Source organism: Sorex fumeus, unplaced genomic scaffold (genome assembly GCF_029834395.1).
Source record: "Sorex fumeus unplaced genomic scaffold, SorFum_2.1 ptg000241l, whole genome shotgun sequence".
Classification (NCBI taxonomy): domain Eukaryota; kingdom Metazoa; phylum Chordata; class Mammalia; order Eulipotyphla; family Soricidae; genus Sorex; species Sorex fumeus.
Window position 1 is genome coordinate 1251886 of NW_026606298.1, and position 22383 is coordinate 1274268.

Genomic DNA, 22383 nt, shown 5'->3' on the forward strand with positions numbered 1-22383 from the left:
CTGCTGTCGCTGGTATTTCCCTCCTGCTGTCTCTCACATGGGGCGCTGTTTCTCTGGCTATCTTTTCCGCGGATCCCTTCCAGGCCCCTGTATTTCACTTTTTATTATTGAGTTGAAAATGGTAATAAGGAGGGTGGGTCCGAGGAGATTCCTCGGAGGACATGGTCATGTTCTTCACCTGCGAGCCGCAGGGTCAGTCTCCAGCATCTCACGGAGACTCACAGCAGACAGGAGGGAGAGACTCAGAGAGCCCAGTATCATTACTTGTCCATCGTCTTGCCCAAGTCCTGCCTAACTCTTACATTACTCTATTTCCCACGCTTCCTGTGGAAGCTTTCTGGGCTATCGCCCCAAATTCAGGACGTAGTCGGAACCTTCCCCAGATACTTTTTCTCTGGACTCCAGCCCTGAGTTGCAGCCACTTCCATGATACCCTCCAGTTCCATCCATGGTTCATAAAACTCCGTGATTTCATTTTTTCTTGCAGCTGCATAGTATGCCATTGTGTATATGTAATACAACTTCATTACCTATTTACCCATCCAAAATGGTTGTTAAACAAAACTTCTGCATTGTTATCATCAAGAGAATGACCATATGTACCAGACACCCTATCTTCTACTAGCCGTCTTTCTTCTCAGGCTACATCCTTGAGAAGGATGCAGATGCTAATGACTTTTTTATTGATTTAATAATTTAAATTAAAATTAATCCCATCAACAGCCAAGACCCAGAGACTATAAAACCCAGCTCCCGGAAGTGACATCTTATTATCTCATTCTTGCTTTGGACAACCTGGCAGGCTACCAAATGTCACCTGCCCACACGGCAGAGTCTGGCAAACTCCCCGTGGCGTACCCAATATGCCAAATACCAGTAACAATGATGGGTCTCATTCTCCTAGCCCTGAAAGAGCCTTGAATATGGCACTTTTTAAAATCTCAAGGCTAGGACGAAGGAGACATTACTGGGGCCAGCTCGAGGCAGTCAACGAAAAACAGGATGATCGTGATCGTGAATAATTTACAAGTCTAAAGTAGGTAAAAGATTTAATATTTTGCAATTCTTTAACAGGTAACATTCCAAGCTTGCAGCATATCCGAGGCCAGATACCTGTACGATCAGTTGGCCACTATCTGTCCTATTGTTGTAAGTAGAAATCACTTTTAAAAAGGGGGGGGGGGGGGGTGAGGGAGACTAACCTTTTTTTTTCCTTTTTGGGTCATACCCGGCAATGCACAGGGGTTATTCCTGGCTCATGCACTCAGGAATTACTCCTGGCGGTGCTCGGGGGATCATGTGGGATGCTGGGAATCGAACCTGGGTCGGCTACATGCAAGGCAAACCCCCTACCCACTGTGCTATCGCTCCAGCCCCGGAGACTCACTTTTATAAAGTCTGCATGAGCAAAATTTGCTGTGTGCCTAAAAGTTTCCACCAGTGTTTCTCAACCTCGTTCCAGTCGTGGCCCCTCAATGACCTTGTGTCCTCCAATACTGCGGTTAGCTCCCACCGAGTTTCATGCTGTGGACTTCCTCCTCCCCCACATTGACACACTTCTCACCTCTACCCCTTGGAATATCCTGGGATGCCTCCTGGGCCACAGGACCCCAGTTGAGAAACACTGGTCCAGCAAGCCTTTTTGAGACAGGAACTCGCTCCTGGTAGCTCAGTGTAGCGTGAGAATTAGCAGGGAATCGATGGAACTGCTGTGAGACTTGAAGCTTGTGATCAAGTGGGTCTAAGCAGTTTCCTGCTGCCGGTTCTTGTATGTATCCGAGTGTCGGGTGATCCCTCTCCCTTCCCGCTGCACAGAGTAGAGGGGATGCTCTAGGGGCCTGGGCAGGGCCTTGCTTGAATCCTCACAATACACAACAGTACATAGTGGAACTTTAAAATGGATGTAAAAACGGATTCTTACTTGTCCATGATCATGCCCTCAACTTAATAGTTGAGTATCGTGGCTCTTTGGCCTGGCCCATTTCAATGCCAGGGTAGCTCACAGCTTGCCCTGGGTCCATTCAGTCCCTCGTCGGGACCCTGCTTTTGGGGTGCTAGGAACTAAGGGCAACTGAGTCAAGAAAGCAGATGCCCAGGAGTAAATATTACTCGGAGCCAATCAACTCCCAAGTTACAAGCCATAGTATTAACTGTCTCCCTGTATCCATACAGAAAGGACATTGCTTGCAATACAAGTTCAGTGTCCTTAGGTGGGTGTGACACGATAAACCTAAGCTACCTGAGGAAGGACAAAACAGTGTTATCCTACACTTACTGACCAAAAATAATTGCCAGGGACTTGACTCTTTTCACTGTGTGAGCGGACACTTCCAACGTGCACGTGGGCTGACTTTTCGTTTGTTTTCAGATGGCTTTGAGTGCCGCATCTCCTTTCTACCGAGGCTATGTGTCCGACATTGATTGCCGCTGGGGAGTGATTTCTGCATCTGTAGATGACAGAACTCGGGAGGAGAGAGGACTGGAGGTGGGAATCGTTTTCCTTATTATCCTTTTCGAACCAAGAAGGTAAAATGGGGCTGTCGTGACTGGGTGGTAATTTCTAAGTCTGCCTTCAGTTTTCATCCTGAAGGAATTCAGTCACCTGCGGGAAGAAACTAACATGTTTCAAATCTGTCTTGTTTCTGGTTTCCTTGTGTTGTGGGGTAAACGTGTGGGAAATGTGATTTTGTTTGGATGGGGTGTTTGTTGAAATCTCTTTGTTGTAATTTTAAACCTAATGCATTCCCTACATTTTTGTTAGTGCTGATAGTTTTTTTTTTAATCTTTAACAAAATGCCTTTTTTTTGTCCTTCATATATGATGCTTTCTGCTGTGAAAAGTATAATTTGTTTTCAGATACTTTGCCAAATTAAAGGTTAAATTTTTGCCTACTAATGACTCTTAACTGCATGTTGAACTGTGACCGTGCATGCATCAGAACAATCTGTGGAAATTCGTTCATGAAAAGAAATAAAGGGGCTGGAGCGATAGCCCAGTGGGTAGGGCATTTGCCTTGCACGTGGCCGACCCAGGTTCGATTCCCAGCATCGCATTTGGTCACCCCAAGCACCGCCAGGAGTGATTCCTGGGTGCAGAGCCAGGAGGAACCCCTGTGCATCACTGGGTGTGACCCAAAAAGCCAAAAGAAAAGAAAAGAAATATACAGTGTGACCCATCCTAGACCTCACAAATAAGTATCCCCAGGACTAGGATTTAGACAAAGCAGCTTTAAAGAAGCCCTCATAAGTGATTCTGGTATTCTCAGCCAGAACTACAACAACTTCTGCTCTGGTTTCATTTTATTGTAAATAATTGTTGGCTGTGCTTTAAATAAAATCTGAAGGATAAATCATTTTGATAGTTTTACACTGTGTGTGTGTGTGTGTGTGTGTGTGTGTGTGTGTGTGTTTGCTTTCAACGTTAGCATTTACTTTTCTGGTTTAATAATAAATTATCTGTGAGGGTGAAGGAAGACTGAATCATACCAGAAAGAGATCTACTTAGATTTACTGCGAGATATTTCAAGGGTTTTTTTTTATTAGCGGGCCCCACCAGCAGTGGTGAGGTGCGGGACACAGTCCTGGTGACAGGAGTCGGGCCTTGCGCCAACTAGGAGTGTGTGGTACCACCCACGCCAGCTCTCAGCCCCCTCGAGGTTTTAATTTAAATATGATTTTTCCCTAATGATGCTTTTTAAGGATAGCAATTTTTCACGCTCAAATGTTAAGGTTGGATTTTTTAATACAATTATTACACATAAAATTTTATAATAGGACCATTATTTACAGATTATTTTATATAACACTTGTGGGGTTTGTTTGTTTGTTTTTTTAATTTTAGCCGCTGAAGAAAAATAATTATAGGATCAGTAAATCCCGTTATGATTCGATAGACAGTTATTTGTCAGTGTGTGGTGAGAAATATAATGACATTGATCTGACCATCGACAAAGAAATTTACCAACAACTGTTGCAAGAAGGTAAGCGTCTTTATTCTTTTTCCTCTAGATCTGATTGCATGCCTGTGGTTCTTCAAAACTTGGTCTGGTTTCTGTTTTGAGTATGAAGTGTTTAACTTTTCCCGTGAGGCTGCTTGATCCTAAAGTTTCAAGTTCCAATACCTGTGAGTTCTTCCCGACTTTTAGCGGAAGGAACTTGCTTTAGAGGTACTTAGATCCACACCTGTGCCCGGTGGGTATTGGGTCGGAGCCAGTAAAATTGACACTCAGTGTTCAGAGGGTAAGATTATCACTCGGGCACCTGAGGAGACCGAGTGGGCCAGGCGTTTCTGAGTTTCTCGGTGACTCTGCTTCCAACTTTCTGAGTGCCCCATTTTCTCCCTGAGCTTCGAGACCAGTGGGGCTGGAGTTCGAAGTCAGCCCTCCATGCCTTCTCTTCACAGGCATCGATCATCTGCTGGCCCAGCATGTGGCTCACCTCTTTATTCGAGACCCACTGACGCTGTTTGAAGAGAAAATAAACCTGGATGATGCCAATGAGTCTGACCATTTTGAGGTACCACCTCAGTTGTGAATCCTTTACACCTTGCCAAGTCAGAAGTAGTTTTCTGCATCTGTGTATAATTAGTAATAGTAGAAGCCTTCATGTTCTTTGTCACAGAGTACAGTAAAGAACTAAGAAAGTTGTAGTGGCTTAAAGTATACCCTTATATTAATTATAGTGTTCTTTTTTCTCTTAAGTATTTTGTTGATCCAGCGGTGAATAATTCAAACGTATGGCACAAGAACAATAGTGCTTGTCTCACACTTATCACCCGGCTTTTGTTTACACTTGCTGTTTCATTTTACTAGCAAGTCATTTGCCAGGAGAATCCTAACCCTTTGTACTTGGACTTTGAAGAGTGTAGCTATGGACAGTGAGCGCTCTTTCCTTATTCCATAGCAGATCTTGGTTTTTTTCGGACACACGAAAAGTTGGTTTTCTTCTCTGCTCTTTTTGTTCTAGAATATCCAGTCCACAAATTGGCAGACCATGAGATTCAAGCCCCCTCCTCCAAACTCAGACATTGGCTGGAGAGTGGAATTCCGACCCATGGAGGTAAGACATTCCCCGTCGGTGGGGACTTGGCCTGGCCCTTGCCCCGCGGCGAGCACTTAGTCCGGTCAGAAGGCAGTCCTAGCCCCAAATTGCATTAGCCGCTGAAGACTGGTTTCTGATCCTAGATCGTGAGTAGGGAGAGGACCGGCAGACCAGGGTCGCGGGGGGACGGCTCAGGGATGAGGGGGCCCGAGTGGGGCGCAGCTCACGTGGTCGGTCAGTAACATCTCTCGGCTTCCGGGGTCCAGGTTCAGCTGACAGACTTTGAGAACTCGGCCTATGTAGTGTTTGTGGTCCTGCTTACCAGAGTGATCCTTTCATACAAATTGGATTTCCTCATTCCGTTGTCGAAGGTAAGAATGTGTTGGTAGCGGGGTGGATGGATGTAGATACCGAAAATGACTTGTGTTTACTCATGTGCATATCATATTTTGAAATACGACCTCCTCTAGACTCGTTCGTCCTTGAGAGTAAAATGTTTGTCTTTCAACATCCTTTTCTCTTTCCCTTTAAATCTAAGCTGATGCCTTCGGTCTGGGAACCCCATTGATGAACTGCGAGGCTCCTTAGTAAAATGAGATCGAGGGTTGTATTTGAAATCTCACTTTATTTTCAGAGACTTTCAAGATGGTTGGAGTATTCCCCGTGGATTGATTTTTTCCCCCCTCCTTTCTGAATCATATTCTTGTTACAATACTTTATAACTTAATGCTCAATACGTTTGATACGGTAATATTAAAATTACGGTGGAAGAGGAAAGTGCTGATAGAACGCGGGGAAAATGAGTGGAATGAAACTTCTTTAAAGAAGAAATCGTTTTTTTTTTTCTTTTCTCTTTTTCTTTTTTTTTTTAAGAAGTAATTTTGGTTGGGCTGGTTAATCCCACTTGTTTGTTAATCATCTTCAGCCCAGTAAAAACCTATAGTGAAGCAATTTACCAGATAAAGAATTCAAGTAATGGTTATTACAATGCTCTCCAAACTCAGAAGAATTGATGAACTTCAAAGAGAGAAAAGTATCTTTGGTTTTTTTGTTTGTTTGGGTTTTTTTTTGTTTTTGTTTTTGTTTTGTTTTTTGCTTTTTGGGTCATACCCGGTGATGCACAGGAGTTACACCTGGTTCATGCACTCAGGAATTACTCTTGGCGGTGCTCGGGGGACCATATGAGATGCTGGGAATTGAGCTTAGGTCGGCTGCGTGCAAGGCAAACGCCCTACCCGCTGTGCTATTGCTCCAGCCCTGAGAAAAATATCTTTGGGGTCAGGGATGTGACTGAGGGGTAAAGGAGGTGCTTTGTATGCAGAACATTTGCGTTTGAGCCCCAGCACCACGAAAAGGAAAGTTGTCAATACAGAGTACTCACATATCTGGAGACCCAGAATACCCTCATCAGTAGAACGCCTGCCGCCTGGCATGAGCGAGGCCCTGGGTTCAGTCTGGGTTCAATCATTAGCATCACCACCAGGAATTGAACTGGAACTCATGAAGCTATCTCTGGCCCCCAGACAAGGTCATTGAAAAGTTTGCCTGGGGGCAGAGAGAGTGAACTACAGTCAGGGCATTTGAGGCCAGCTCAGGTTTGATCTCCGGGGGGGTATCCTGTATGGTCCCCGAAGCACAGAACCAGGAATAATCCTTGAGGACAGTCCGCTGTGCCCGAGAAACTTGTCAAATAGATACAAGTTTTCCTAATAGGTTTTTCAGTGTCAAACTTGAATTACAGATTGTAGAAGGAAGTGAACATGCATGCAATGCTGGCACTCTTCTTTTGGTTTTTTTTCCCCCAATTTTTTTTTTTTCCCCCCTTTATTTTATTTTATTTATTTTTTTTTTCCCCCAAATTTTAAACACCATGGCTGACAAAGTTGTTCCTAGTACAGTTGTTTCCGGCATTCACTCATTTCTCAAGGGAAATCATGGCACTCAGTGCTGTAGCCGTAGCTATTAAATAGAGGACTCCAAAGAGCAATAGCAAGATAAAGTTTATTTTCTTTTATTTATTTATTTATTTATTTATTTTGTTTTTTGGGTCACACCAGGCAATGCACAGGGGTTACTCCTGGCTCTGCACTCAGGAGTTACTCCTGGCGGTGTTCAGGGGACCATATGGGATGCTGGGAATCGAACCCAGATTGGCCGCGTGCAAGGCAAACGCCCTCCCCGCTGTGCTATTGCTCCAGCCCCAGCAAGATAAAGTTCAGAAAAAGAAATTTGTAAACATGCAAATTAAAGCCAGCATTGTTGAGTTTTTCTCAAAACTAAGGGGGAAAAAATCTTATTAGAATGAAAATATGCTCGTGCCATGGTGGAATTTTATCCTTGTCTGTACTTCGCAGAGTGTCTAGATCACGCTAAATAAAGGTCGTGTCTCTCGCTGAGTACGAGGAGATACAAGTATCAGCGACTTCGTTCCGCCCCTATATAGTTCAGCACAAGTCTCTAAAATCCTGAAAGGAAAATAGGAGACTCCTCAGGATTCAAAGGCTGGGTTTGACAGTGGAATACTACGCAGCCACTAGGAAAAAAGAAGTCACGAAGTTACTTATCCGTGGATGAACGCGGAGAGGATCATGCTGAGTGAAGGGAGGGAGAGGGAGAGGAACCAACATAGGATTATTGTGCTCGTGTGCGGGATATTAAAAAACATAGTACGATATTGGTATCCAAAGACAGTAGAAATGAGGGCCAGGAGGGCTGCTCCGTGGTGGGAAGCCTGCCACAAGTGTGGGGTGCGGAGTAGAGCAGCTAGGACAGAGAAGGCTCCGCGGTGACAGGGACGGTTGGAAATGACCACTCTGGACCAGAACTGAGTGCCCGAAGGAGGTAAAGGGACATACCTTCGGTCCCTGTATTGCAAACCACAGTGCCCCAAGAGAAAGAAAGAGAAGTGTCGCCCATGGAGGCAGGCTGGGGTGGGTGTGGGAGGGAATTCAGGGGACGTAGGTGACGGGAAGTGTGCACTGGTGAAGGAACAGGTCTTGGGACATTGTGTGGACTGAAATCCAGTCATGAACAACTTGGTAATCATGTCTCATTGTGATTCCGTTGAAAAACCCAAACAGAACTTGTGTTTGAGAGGCTTAAAAAGACATTGGAGAAATAGAGATATCACGATAAGTGGGTTTTCCCCCCTCCTTGGGGCGAGGACATGGGTGGTGCATCCCCTGCTGTGCTCGGGGGATCACTGCCGGCTGGGATAAGGGACCCTGTGCGTTGCTGGGGCTGAAACCCACATCACCATGTGTACAGCACGTACCCTGTGTGCTGTACTGTCACTCCAGCCCCAGAATTCTTTTTTTAATTATTATTATTTTTTTTTAAATTTTATTAGTGAGACACCATGAGGTACAGTTGTGGACTTACAAGTTTTTGTGCTTGGGTTTCAGTTATACAGTGATCAAATACCTGTCCCTCCACCGGTGCCCCTCCTCCATCACCACGGATCCCATTATCCCTCCCACCCCCCCATCCCCCCATCCCAGAATTATTTTTCCACTCACAAAATGAGTTGACATGCCAGAGCGAGCCCCCACAGGGCTTGGCAGAATGGGCGACCCTCTGCACTTGGGACACATCTGACCCCTTCCCCTTCCTCTGCAAAGTGAGACAGCAGACAGACAGGCGCCCAGCTTCAGGGAGGTAGAGAGAACACAGCCCTCTCCCCTGCACTCTCCCGGGAGGCCCGAGCAAACACCCTGCTTCAGTCTAGTCACAGAGGTGCTTCGAACGGTAACCAGCCTGCCTGGATTGATGTCCGAGGAGCGCCCAGGAGGCCAGGGCCCTCCCAGAGACCTGAGGCTGCGGTGCTGGGGATTCTCCCAGCCGCCCCTGCAGTGCTCAGGGGCCAGGTGAGGCCAGAGTCCAGTCAGGGCCAACCCCTGTCCTTTCCTCCAGCCCCTCTGTTTGACTTCTTGATGGAGAGCTACTTTTAGGGCCCCCTACCACACCCCCCTCTGTTATTCCAAGTCCATGCCCCAGCGAGGGGGAGTGGATCCCGCCTCAAAGACCTGTTCTTCCGGCCAGAGAGCGTGGAGAGAATCAGTCCTCAAGGGCGTGGTCCTGACTGAAGACGCCCAAGGACATCACGCAACGTGTGTTTGGTCAGGGGTGTCCTCATTCAGCATTTCTTTCTGTCCCCCAGGTCGATGAAAACATGAAAGTAGCCCAGAAACGGGATGCCGTCCTGCAGGGCATGTTCTATTTCCGGAAGGATATTTGCAAAGGTCTGATGCGCTCTTGGCTGGTGGGGTCCCCCGCAGGCCCACCCAGACCCCTGACGTGCCTCTCTCCCCTTGGACCCGGTAGGTGGCAACGCCGTGGTGGACGGCCGTGGCAAGGGCCAGAACAGCACCGAGCAGGCCGTGGAGGAGTACACCCTCATGAGCATAGACACCATCATCAACGGGAAGGTAGGGCGGGGGTTCCCGGCAGCCGCTCCCCCCGGAACGGGGACGGGCCGGTCTCTGACGGGGTGCCCTGCTCCCGCAGGAAGGCGTGTTTCCCGGGCTCATCCCGATTCTCAACTCTTACCTGGAGAACATGGAAGTGGACGTGGACACCAGATGTAGTATTCTCAACTACCTAAAGTTAATTAAGAAGAGAGCATCCGGTACGGCATCCCTTCGCTTTTCTCGTCCCAAATCTCAGAAATTCCGTCTCCGTTTCGAGTGCGACTTCTTTCTAGTCCGTGCTTTCTCGCAGTTTGACGTTTTGGGTTAGGTGCACCTTTTTTTTTTTTTCCCCAGCTTTGGGGGGGCTGGAGCGATAGCACAGCGGTAGGGCGTTTGCCTTGCACGCAGCCAGCCTGGCCGAGCCGGTTTCGATTCCTCTGCCCCTCTCGGAGAGCCTGGCAAGCTCCTCGTGACGTATTCGATGTGCCAGACACAGTAACAACAAAGTCTCCAATGGAGACGTTACTGGGCCCGCTCGAGCAAATCGATGATCAACGGGAGGACAATAGAGAGAGAGAGCCAGCTTTGGGGCCAGACTACCTGGCACCGAGGGCCCACAATATGCGTGCTCAGTCCCTTGCGGTTATCTTACCGGCTTCCCTCGCCCCCCTTAAGTCGATGAGATCTGAGATAATGGAGTCCAAGAGACAGTATCTGGATTGCGTTTGTGTTTTATGTTCGGTGGTGTGTGTGGACGCGCTCCTGGGCTCTTTCTGTTGCTGTGTAACTTCATAGACGCAGCAGCACAGCAAGGATGTGTGGTTCTTCCGTCTTGTTTCCAGTCCAGGCACCCCAAGGAGGCCCTTTAGTAGCTGCGAGGGGCTCCCCTCAGTGAGACCTTCCGGGCGCTTGGCACAAGGGGGCTTCAAGCTGTGACTAAGAACAGCAGTTGCAGTGGCGTTTCCTACTGGAGTCTGTGTTTCCCGCAAGCCTCCAGTAAACTTCCCTGGAGTCGTAAGGGGCAGCTGCTCGACTTCTCTCCACCCGTTCGACACTCAGAATCTCGCCATCCTTTGAGCCGGTCTCTGGCCAGAGGAAGGGCCAAGCACTGCAGTGACAGGCTGGTTCCCTTTCCTCAGGAGCTGGCCTCGACAGTGTGTGTGTGTGTGTGTGTGTGTGTGTGTGTGTGTGTGGCATGTGCGAGGTGCCATTTTTTTGCTCTGGTTAGCCTGCCTGCAACTTAGAATTCCTCAGATCATCGATTTGCTCGAGCGGGCCCAGTAATGTCTCCATTGGAGACTTGTTGTTACTGTGTTTGGCACATCGAATACGTCACGGGGAGCTTGCCAGGCTCTGCCGTGCGGGCGAGATACACTCGGTAGCTTGCTGGGCTCTCCGAGAGGGGCGGAGGAATCGAACTCGGGTCGGCCGTGTAGGCTGCGTGCAAGGCAAACGCCCTACCGCTGTCCTATCGCTCCAGCCATTCTTTTTTTTTTTTTTTTACTTTATAAAGGTCTTTATTTCTTTTTTTTTTTTAAAGTTTTTAATTTTTATTAGACACCACGAGGTACAGTTGTAGACTTACAAATTTTTGTGCTTGGGTTTCAGTTATACAATGATCAAACACCCATCCCTCCACCAGTGCCCATTCTCCACCATCACGGGTCCCAGTATCCCTCCCGCCCCCCCATTCCCCCCATCCCAGCCTGCCTCTGTGGCAGGGCATTCCCCTGTGTTCTCTCTCTCTCCTTTTGGGTGCTGTGGTCTGCAAGAGAAACATTGAGTAGCAATCATGTCAACTCTATAGTCTACTTTCAGCATGCTTCTCCCATCCTGGGAGGATCCTCCCAACACCCTTTATTTGGTGCTCCCTTCTCTATCTGAGCTCCCTTTTCCCCTAGCACATGTGGCTGGCCTCTAAGCCATGGAGCGAAATTCCTAGATAACGTCTTGTTCCAAAACCATGCACTGCCATGCGTTACGCCAGAAGGTCTTCCTGACTTTTCTTCAAGATCGTGTTTTAAGTTGGCCGCTATTGTCAGCTTTCTCTCTTTATTTTTTTTTTTTTGTTAAACTTCCATTGCTATAAAATTCTTTTCTCCAGGAGAACTGATGACAGTTGCCAGGTGGATGAGGGAGTTCATTGCCAGCCATCCCAGCTACAAGCAAGACAGTGTAATAACGGACGAAATGAACTATAGCCTTCTTTTGAAGTGCAATCAGATCGCCAACGAATTATGTGAATGCCCAGAGTTGCTCGGACCAGCATTTCGGAAAGCGAAGTACAGCGGAAGTAAAACCGACTCTTCCAACTAAATGCCCTGCGGGAGGAACAGTGCGTGGATGTCGAGGAGTGCAGTGCCGCTCTGCAGGACTTAACTCAGCCCGTGTACACGGTGTGAAGACCAAACAGCACTGTCTCCCAGGTCAGCGGGCCAGGCATGGACTCCCAGGCTTCCTTTCATAGGCGAATTTAGCGTTTATACACTGTACATGTACATAGGAAAGTATTTTTATGATTAACAAGGTATTTTAATAACACTGTATCTAAAAGTCATTGCGAACCGGCTTGTACATTTTCCAGTTCCCAACTCTGGGGCAGCTGCCGCCTGAGCAATTTTGTAAATGTCGTGTACCAGTACTTGTACTGCACCTGCATTCCGGAGTTTGAAATGTTTACTGTACATTTTCTCGAAGAGACTTTTCGTCTAGGACCTGATTCACTGAAATTCGGAAAGTTTTGTCTCGTGACTTTTCTTTGAGTCCTCTCCTTTGTTGAAGACGCGACATCTCCCACTGAATCCACTGAAGTGCTTCCTGGGTCATCTTACCACGTTCTTCTTCTGTAATCAGAATCGTTGACGCCACTGGGTCACTCGGGGTCAGCTGGGGCTCTCACCACGAAATAAGGAAGACCTGCTGAACTGGTTGCTTTCCTGGTTTGGATTTGCTGATTCAGACATTTCAAGACGGCTCTGTAGAAAAGGAGAGGCTCTCACCCTGGCTTCACTCGCAGTGATGATTGGCGGTGACTTTTTTTTTTTTAAGGGCACAAGAGGAAGAATCTTTTTCTTCATGTCCACGCCAAGAGTATTGATAGAAATGGCTCTTCGTTCTTTTGATTCCACCTGTTTATTCTGATTCTACTGCATACTGAAATTTTCAAATCACATGCAGTTGCTGAAGAGTTTTGTTCATTTTTTTTTCAGTTTCCATTAAGCACATTGGCCGTCTTCTAAAAGCCACTCACTTTAGATTTTTACCTGAGAAAGAATTCTACAGCTGCTCCCCCTCTCTCTGAAACTCATAAATAATAAAATGCGTAATTAAATCATGATAAATGCACTAAGCTTTGTGAATCAGGATCCTGAATGTTAAATTGTAAATAATTTTACATAATTGTTAGCTTTTTGTTGACATTTAACCCACCCCCCCAGCTAAAAGTCTTCAATAACTATGTATATTAGATTAAACAAACCTTTGCAGGTATGGATATTTAAATTGTAATGCTAATTTCATGTTGGACAAAAGCTGCGCCAGCTTGTTCCTGCATAAACACGTAGGGCTCTGTCACACACACGCATTTCAAAGGATTAAAAGGAACGCCTGTTTTCCATTTGCAGTTTGCTTGTGTAAATCGGGTGGTTAAAGGTTATGAGGAAATAAATATGAAATTAGCATTCTGAAAACTCTTGCATGTGTGAGCTCTGAAACTTGAATGGAGGATGGCGGGGTTTGCTCATATGATGAGTCCAGATACTCTGCGAAAGGGCTTTCTTAACTGGGCTCTTTGCAGGGCAAGGGGGCGCCCGAACACAGCCAAGGTAAATGATGAGGGTATGCGTCAGGCAGCAGGGCTGCGGGGTGGGGAGTGGCCCGGGAAGTGTGTCCTGGCCCACGCGGCCATGCTGCGGAAGGGCTTCCAGAATAGTCGGTGAGGGGGCAACGTGCAGCTGGGTCCAGGCAGGGTCAGTTCGTCCCTTCTCCTGAAGGTGAGTAAGTGGCTGAGTGCCACAACCTCTGTCCCACCTCGACTATTCTTTGAAGTAAATATTAACTTCCATATCAACGGGAAAAGTACTTGCCAAGGTATTTTTTTTTTTAATTAGTGAATCACCGTGAGGTACAGTTACAGACTTACAAATTTTTGTGCTTGGGTTTCAGTTATACAATGATCAAGTACCCATCCCTCCACCAGCGCCCATCACTGATCCCAGTATCCGTCCCACCCCCCATTCCCCCTGTCCCGCCCTGACTCAGTGGCAGGGCATTCCCTTTTGTTCTCTCTCTCCTTTTGGGTTCTGTGGTTTGCAAAAGAGGCCTTGAGTGGCAAGCATGTTTGGCTTATAGTCTACTCTCATCACACATTTCCTATCCTGGGAGGATCCTCCCAACACCCTTTACTTGGTGCTCCCTTCTCTATCTGAGCTGCCTTTGCCCCTAGCATGTGCGTCTGGCCTCCAAGCCATGGAGTAAACCTCCTGGTACTTATCTCGGCTAATTGCCAAGAAAAATTTAGAAAGGGGCAGATGAGGCGGGGGTCTGATGAGGCTGGGTAGGAGTCTCAGGACTGTGCTCCCATTTTTTTTTTCTTTCTTTGATTTTTTTTCGAGGACTGTGGGGGCAGTTTTGACCACACCCAGCAGTGTTAGGGCTCACGCCTGGCTCTGCACCCTGGGATCACTTACTCCAGGTGGGTTTCAGGGGACCAGGTGGAGAGCTCGGGATTGAACCTACATCAACTGCATGCAAGGCAAGCCCCCTACCCACTATACTATCATTCTGGCCCCTATACTCTATTTTTTTTTTTTTTTTAGCCAGTGGAAACCAAAGTCTGCATGATCATTCGAGTTGTTCTCACGCCGAATAATGTGAAGTGAGACATTACAAATCTGAGTCCACAAGATTGAAGAGAGCAAGGGGAGACTGGGAAGAAGGTTAGGTCCAGCCATGACCCATGGAATAAAGGAGCCCACTACTGTGGAAACTGTGCGGTTCCACTTAGTAATGCAAGAAGAGGGGCTGGAGCAATAGCACAGCGGGGAGGGCATTTCGCCTTGCATGCGGCCGACCCAGGTTCGATTCCCAGCACCCCATAGGGTCCCCTGAGCACCACCAGGAGTAATTCCTGAGTGCAGAGCCAGGAGTAACCCCTGAGCATTGCTGGGTGTAACCCCTCCCCCTAAAAAAGCAAAATAATTGCAAGAAAAGATGAATTTAAGAGTCTGAAGTCCCTTTCAGAGGCTGTAGACAGCTGCCGGTTGTGAAGATATGAGAAACTTCTAGAGTGTTAGTCGTGGTTTTCATCTGTATCTGGTGATTTGTGGATGTGAGCAAGTGTAAACCACAAAGGTATTTACTGCAGATGAGTGCATTTTACACATTCATGTGATGCTTTAAGCAGGAAAAAGATAAAGAAATGAAGATTAGAAACCCTTCTGAGCAAAACCTAACTCTATGCCACATGCTGTGATAAGGTGTGTTAAATGACATGTCATTCCATTTGAATACCTGTGTTTTCAATCTTGGTGGCATTTCAATCCAAATTACTGTGTTCTGAATCCCTAGGAAGAATGATCAAGATCAGGGTTGGAGGGACAACACGTAACTCACTTCAGGCATAAAAATAGGAGCAGAGACGAGTCCATTTCCTTATATCTGGCTGATGAGTTTAGGCAAAGCTGTTTTTCATCTGTGAAAGGGATGTGAGGACACTTAGCAAAGTTTCTTTGTGGTGGAAATGAGGCCGTACACACAATAGTCCAGGACATAAAACACTGGTCCTGCAAAGTGTTTGTAGTTTGAGCCCTAGAAAGTCAGGGTAACACAGCTATTAAAGGTGAGAAAACCTGCGGTTTTCTACCAACAAATTCTCAGTGGCCTCCTTTGAAATAACTTGCCCTTCCAAGAATGCTATGAAGTCAGAAAAAAATGCACACACATAATGTAAGTGAAAGTTACACTTCTGGGGCTGGAGCGATAGCACAGCGGGTAGGGCGTTTGCCTTGCAAGCAGCCAACATGGTCAACCCGGGTTTGATTCCCAGCATCCCATATGGTCCCCGAGCACTGCCAGGAGTAATTCCTGAGTGCATGAGCCAGGAGTAACCCCTGAGCATCGCCGGGTGTGACCCCCCCCCCAAAAAAGGAAGTTACACTTTTGAGAGAAAATGAAGCAAATCAAATAAATGAAGCAAATCAAATTGTTCATGTTTTTCTATCCAGAGTCATCCAAATAGCCCTGGTAAGTTTCCTAGAGACTTTTTTTACCCCCTTTTCCAAAAGAAAACTGGACAGAAAAGGTAAGAAACAGGTGCAATCGCGGTGTCCCTTGAGCACCTCTGGCTGTTACCCCAAAGCCGCATACAAAACAAAAATTATTAAAAAAAAAACATTATGTATTGGCTTCTTGCAAAGTAGAGAAACTTTGATATATTCAAGATTTGGGGCTACGAAGGACAGGGAAGCCCCACACAGGTAACAAGGACCATCTTCACTTCCGGTTTCCAAGGTAAAACCTTTTTATGGCTAGTGATAATAGTGCCCTCTTGCGGTCTGTTCTAAAGTTGCCCTCCCCCCCTTTTTTTTTTCATTGATTTGCAAACTAAAATTCCTTATTGAAAGGTATTCCTGCTCATTCTTCAATGAAAATGGGGGCACTGGAGAGAGAGTACAGCAGTCAGTGTTCTTATCTTGCATGCAGCCGAGCCGAGGTAAAACACTGGCACCACATACGATCCCTTGGGCAGGAATAGTGACCCCTGAGCACCACCCAAGTGTGGCAGAGGAACCCAGGCATGCGGGTCCCGGGGCTGAGGTCTCCAAACCTACTCGGATTGGGACTGGGCCTTCTCCACCCAGATCCCCCATCTTCCAGTAGGTAGGCATCACACCCACCAGCTGCCGCCAGCGCCAAGTTGGTCCCATCAATGGCCAAGACGCAGAGACTATAAAACCCAGCTCCCTGAAGCAAGCGGCCGCATTTGCGGCCGCGCAACATCTTATTATCTTATTTTTCCTTTGGAGAACCTGGCAGGCTACCAAAAGTATCCTGCCCGCACGGCAGAGACCGGCAAACTTCCCGTGTCGCACTCAGTATGCCAAATACCAGTAACAATGATGGGTCTCATTATCCTAATCCTGAAAGAGCATTGAAATGGTTCTTTTAAAATCTCAGGGCTAGGAAGAAGGAGACGTTACTGGTGCCTGCTCGAGACAATCAATGAACAACAGGATGATCATGATATATAGTCGGGAATAGGGCTCAGTAAGCCAGAACACATGCTTTGTATGCAGAAGACCTGGGTTCAATCCCCAGCACCACATGTGGTCTCCTGAGCACCACCGACAGCAACTCTGGAGCAACAAGTTGAGAATAGTCCCCAGAGCACTGCAAAATACTATCCAAACACACACACACACACACACACACACACACACACACACACACACAGGTAACAGGAGGGAAGAGCTGCGTTTCATCCTAAAAGAATTCTTTTTTCATGGAGTCCAGAGGGAGGACGCCAATGGCCATAGAGACATTGAAGAGTGGCCCACAGTTTAACTGTCAAGGCGATCCAACTTGCCCATTGCCCCACTCAAAGGAGAAGAAACTGGAGCACCTTGCAAGAGTTCTTACCACAGGAGCATTCTATATTTTGGTGGTTGTAAAAGAAGAGAATAAATTGCTTCCGTTCCCAGCATGCTCGCCAGGGAGAGTTCTCGCTCCTCCTCCCTCTCCTCTTCAGAACCTCCCAAGTGTGGGGGCATCCTCTGCAGGTCGTGTGCCAAGCGCTTGGTCCTAGTGGGACTCCTGATGGCCACCAACCTCACCTTTATCTCTTCTACCAGAAGCTTCCCCAGAGCGCTCAGGCATGGCCAGTTTCAGAAGATAACAACAGTTACAGCCGACATGAATCGTGGACTCTCCACACCCAAGTGAGCCCACCCTGCAGGCAACACCACTTACTCAGCACAAAGCCCAGTGGCATGGCATGGAAGCAGGCGGCTCTATTTATACTTTTGTGGCTTAAAAAACATAAATGTCTGGTCCTAGGGACCTTCCCTAATGAGCTGGTGGAGGCACGTCTCAAGTCCTCACCTGCCTCATTCAGATGCCCCTGGCAATATGATCCATCCCTTGGCAGTCTGGTGGAAGTGTGTTTATTTAGGGACAGGAAGCTATGGTGGTCAAAGCCAGGCCTAGTATGCACTGCATTAGGTTTGGTGCCTGCCTCTCTGGACTCTGGTGACCCTCAGCACCACCTTAATACCCATTCTTAGGACCTTGCACTTAATCACTAGCCTGCTTGGTCAAGAATTGCTGGCAGGGGGCTGGAGTGATAGCACAGCGGGTAGGGCGTTTGCCTTGCACACGGCTGACCTGGGTTTGATTCCCAGCATCCCATAGGGTCCCCCGAGCACCGCCAGGAGTAATTCCTGAGTGCATGAGCCAGGAGTAACCCCTGTGCATTGCCGGTGTGACCCAAAAAAGGAAAACAAAAGAATTTCTGGTGGGACCCCAGAACTCCTGAGCACCTCTTGGGAGCATCCCCAAGAAAAAGATTATTTTAAAATTTTCTTACTTTCCTTTCTGAAACTTCACATTGGATAACCAACTGGTATATGTAGAGATAGTATGGCAGCAGGGCACTTGCCTTGCATGCAGTCAACGTGGGTTCCATCCCCAGTACCACATATGGTCTCCTGAACAACCCTGGAGAAAGTCAACTCCAGCCAGGTGTGGCCCCAAATAAGTAAGTAAAGTAAAGGCCCTCCCGTTGATCATCGATTTGCTCGAGCGGGCCCAGTAACGTCTCCATTGGAGACTTTGTTGTTACTGTGTCTGGCGTATCAACAAAACCAAAATACAGGGGGAAAAAAAATCCACAAATAACCTGGAATTCCAGTTAAGCCCCTGGTGGTGGCAGTATAAGACTAATCAATGTCCATGCGTTCATGCGGCTTCCTGCAGGAAGGAGGCCATCTGTAAACCGTAGAATCAGCTGCTGAGCCCCACTGGGGCTGTGTGTAAAATGCAAAAAGAAGTTAGGGCATTCCTGGGGTGAGGAAGAGTCGAACAAGTTGTGGACATCCAGGATATTGACCCAGGGACAAAAGAAATTCAACAAGGCTTGCAAAAACTGAGAAAAATCACTTCCTATGGAAAACAAAGTCGCTACTTGTTGCTACCCACCCACTTAATAACTGGCCCTGGTAGGCTTCCAGCCGCGGACAATGGCCCTATGCACACATGTTTTCCCATTTCCTCTGTTCCCTTGAAACCAAGCCTTCGAGAAGAAATAGTTCATTTTTTCCATTCCTGATTTGCTCCATGGGTGTAAACAAGGGGACAATTGGCAGATAGAGAGCCGTGTGTGTGTGTGTGTGTGTGTGTGTGTGTGTGTGTGTGTGTGTGGTGCTGGGGTTCGGACCCAGGTCTCAGGCATAGAAGGCATCCTCTTTATCATTATAGAGCCACCTGGCCACATGGCCGGGCCCACATTATTTGGGGAGTGGAGGGGGGTTTGGAGGAGGGCCATATTACCTGTGAACAGAATTTTTTTTTTTTGCTTTTTGGGTCACACCCGATGATACTCAGGGGTTACTCCTGGCTCATGCACTCAGGAATTGCTCCTGGCAGTGCTCAGGGGACCATATGGGGTGCTGGGAATCGAACCTGTGTTGGCCATGTTGACTGCGTGCAAGGCAAACGCCCTACCCGCTGTGCTATCGCTCCAGCCCCCGAACAGAATTTTTTAAAAAGTGAAATCTTGGAGTCACAGAGAGAGTAAGGCGGGTAAGGTGCTTGCATTGAACCTTGTTAGATCAATGTTGACTGTTGACCTGGTTAGATTTCCTGCACCCCATAGGGTCCCCTGAGTCCACCAGGATGATACTCAGGTGCAGAGCCAGGAATGAGCCTTGAGCACAGTCAGGTGTGAGCCCCTTTAACAATAAAAGTAAAAAAAACAGAAGGATGATCCCATCATGATTTGGTCAGAACGAAACAATAGACTAAGAAATAAACACGTGTCGAGTCATGTCCAAGTGGCATCAAGACCTCTCTCTGGCTGGCTGCTTAACACAGGGTGGACTATTTATTGCAATCGAGCCCATTTCGCTAAGAAAGAACCGTGAGAGTTGATGGACAAGAGGTGAACATCTGACTTTAAAGGAGATGACTGGGGCTGGAGCAATAGCACAGCGGGTAGGGCGTTTGCCTTGCACGCAGACAACATGGCCGACCCTGGTCCAATTCCCAGCATCCCAAAGGGTCCCCTGAGCACCGCCAGGGGTGATTCCTGAGTGCATGAGCCAGGAGTAACCCCTGAGCATTGTTGGGTGTGACCCAAAAAGCAAAAAACAAAACAAAAAAAAAAATAAAGGAGATGACTGACTGATCTGGAGTCAATGGGCTGAATAACTTAAGAACTCTAGGTCTCTAAGACAAGGACCAGTGATTAGTAAACAAGGTAGAGAAAGTCAGGGTGGAGGTTTATTTTTTTATTTATTTTTTTAAATTTTTATTAGTGAAGCACCATGAGGTACAGTTGTAGACTTACAGATTTTTGTGCTTGGGTTTCAGTTATACAATGATCCAGTACCCATCCCTCCACCAGTGCCCATTCTCCATCATTTACATTTTTTTTTAAATTTTTGTTAGTTGGTTTACAAATTTTTGTGCTTGGGTTTAAATTGTACAACGATCAAACACCCATCCCTCCACCAGTGCCCATTCTCCATCATTTACATTTTTTTTTTAATTTTTGTTAGTTGGTTTACAAATTTTTGTGCTTGGGTTTAAATTGTACAACGATCAAACACCCATCCCTCCACCAGTGCCCATTTTAGGGTGGAGGTTTAGAGAGAAAACTCAAGACTCCCTGATGTGGAGAGGCTGCTTCTTAAATATCTTCTCTCTCCTGCCCACAACTACCCAACCGCCCTCCCAATAAACTTGCGTTTTCACGTAAGTTCCTTTTGAGTAGGTTTCTGTTGTCAGTATTTCCTATGTAAGATACCACAGTGCTGGGCAAAGTTCAAGGGGGCCGGATGCATGACGTGGTCCCTAACCCCCAGTGCAAAGGGCCTGCCTTCCTTTGCTATAGCCCAGAACTGGCTTTCTGAATTCCAGCCAGCTCCCTAACCCTGGGAATATTTGTTTTCGCCCAGCTTCGTTTTTAGTAAACATGGAAGTGATAAGACCCACCTAGGACAGTCCCTTCCAGCAGGATGCGTCCATCTGGCCAGGGGCCCAACGCACAGCAGATGCTTGATAAATGTTAACCTTGCCTTGGCCTTGCGAGTGACCTTTGGCTGGTCCCAAACAAGCTGCTAGTAGTAGTACAAAGTAGTTTTTGAAAGAAAACGTATGTACTGGTGTTCTAATAAACCACCAGTCTGGGATGTAGCTCAATAGTTTTGTCTGTACGAAGCCCTGGGTTTTTATCCCTGGCATCAGAAAGAAGAGAGGGAAAAACCAGACACAATCCCAGCTGTCTGATCAGAACAGAACCTTCTCTGGGCCTGTGGAAATGTGGAGCGTAGACTGAGCATGTGGCCCAGTGATTATCACCATTCCCAAAGAACTCTTTTTTTTTTTTTTGTATGGGGGAAAGTCCAGGAACTCAGACATACATGCAATGCATGTGTTTTATCCGTGAACCACATCCCCGACCCTAGAGAAACTTGAGCCCACACACTGTGGGGACGTTGGGAGCGTGCGGGTATTATGGTTCCGACGGTGTATCTGCTGCCTCCTGATGACCGCTGTTATGGAGGAAACCTTCACAGAGCTAGTTCATTATCCTCGAAGATCCAAGGGCCCGTGTGCTGCCCTTTCTTTGGGTATTTCTAAAGGATTCTGTGGGGTAATCACACAATCAGGGAAAAAAAAAGTCTACTGGGAGAAATTCTGGACCACTAGGTAGACTTTTATGTTAGGATGGCATGGGGTGGGGGCGTGGGGTTCTTTCAATCTCCCCATTTTAGATGAAGCATTAAATTGATCCTCTTAGTTTAGAAAAAAAAAAAAAAGATTCCCCAGATCCCAGAATACCTGGGAAGTGATTTTGGTCCTGGAGACCTCGTTTAAAAGTGGTAAGTTACATCTGGCTAACAAACATTTATTAAATATCCATTCAGTTCCCTGTGACGGTCAAACTGGAAATACAGGGTGGGACCAGGCAGACAATTCCTGCGGCCCTCAGCAACCAGATTCCACCCCCATCCCGGTCACTGAATCCAGGGCCTCACCCCAGGTCCACATGCATATTCCCATTAAGCCACATCCTGGACCGAGAGCCCTGGAGGGGGTGGGGGGGATGGCAGGGAGGAGTCCCCATGGTGCCTTGGGGGACCATGTGGTGTCAGGGATCAGATCATGGGGGATCCCACAAGCAAAGCAGATTCTCCAGCCCTCTCTCCCTAGTCTCTAGAATCATCCTTCTGACGCGTGAACTCCAAATGCCAAACACCAGGCTTGTCACACACAGATTCTCTTCACAGCTTCAACAGATACATTCTGGACTCCTGTTCCTCTCCCGTGGAGAGCTGTTCCCTGAAGCTTCTTAGAAGAGTGGAAATCGGGACTGGAGAGATAGCACAGTGGGTAGGGCATTTGCCTTGCATGCGGCCGACCCGGGTTCGATTCCCAGCATCCCATATGGTCTCCTGAGCACTGCGAGGAGTAACTCCTGAGTACAGAGCCAGGAGTAACCCCTGAGCATCGCTGGGTGTGACCCAAAAAGCAAAAAATAAAAAAGAGTGGAAACCAGTCTCTCTTGTTATTCCTTTACAAAAAAAAAAATCAACCCAAATGTAGAACTGTAGAACTCCAAAGGCATGCGAAGATGGTTCAAGTCCTGGCACCACAGAGGATCCCCAAAGCACCGCCAGAGCTGTCCCCTCATCCCACTTCCCCCAAAAGAGAGC

The 22383-nt window shown here is 47.3% G+C and overlaps 1 protein-coding gene across 1 annotated transcript in view; it reads left to right on the top strand.

Moving 5' to 3' along the window:
• The window catches only part of GCLC (glutamate-cysteine ligase catalytic subunit), a 49113-nt gene extending 35973 nt beyond the window's left edge, over positions 1–13140 (top strand). The window contains exons 7-16 of the mRNA XM_056108978.1: positions 1075–1149; positions 2369–2485; positions 3841–3979; positions 4402–4514; positions 4965–5057; positions 5306–5410; positions 9199–9280; positions 9363–9466; positions 9546–9666; positions 11553–13140. Coding sequence (XP_055964953.1) covers positions 1075–1149; positions 2369–2485; positions 3841–3979; positions 4402–4514; positions 4965–5057; positions 5306–5410; positions 9199–9280; positions 9363–9466; positions 9546–9666; positions 11553–11764 — 1161 coding nt within the window. The 3' untranslated portion in view covers positions 11765–13140. The remainder of the gene's footprint in view (positions 1–1074; positions 1150–2368; positions 2486–3840; positions 3980–4401; positions 4515–4964; positions 5058–5305; positions 5411–9198; positions 9281–9362; positions 9467–9545; positions 9667–11552) is intronic.
• The last annotated feature ends 9243 nt before the right edge of the window (positions 13141–22383 follow it).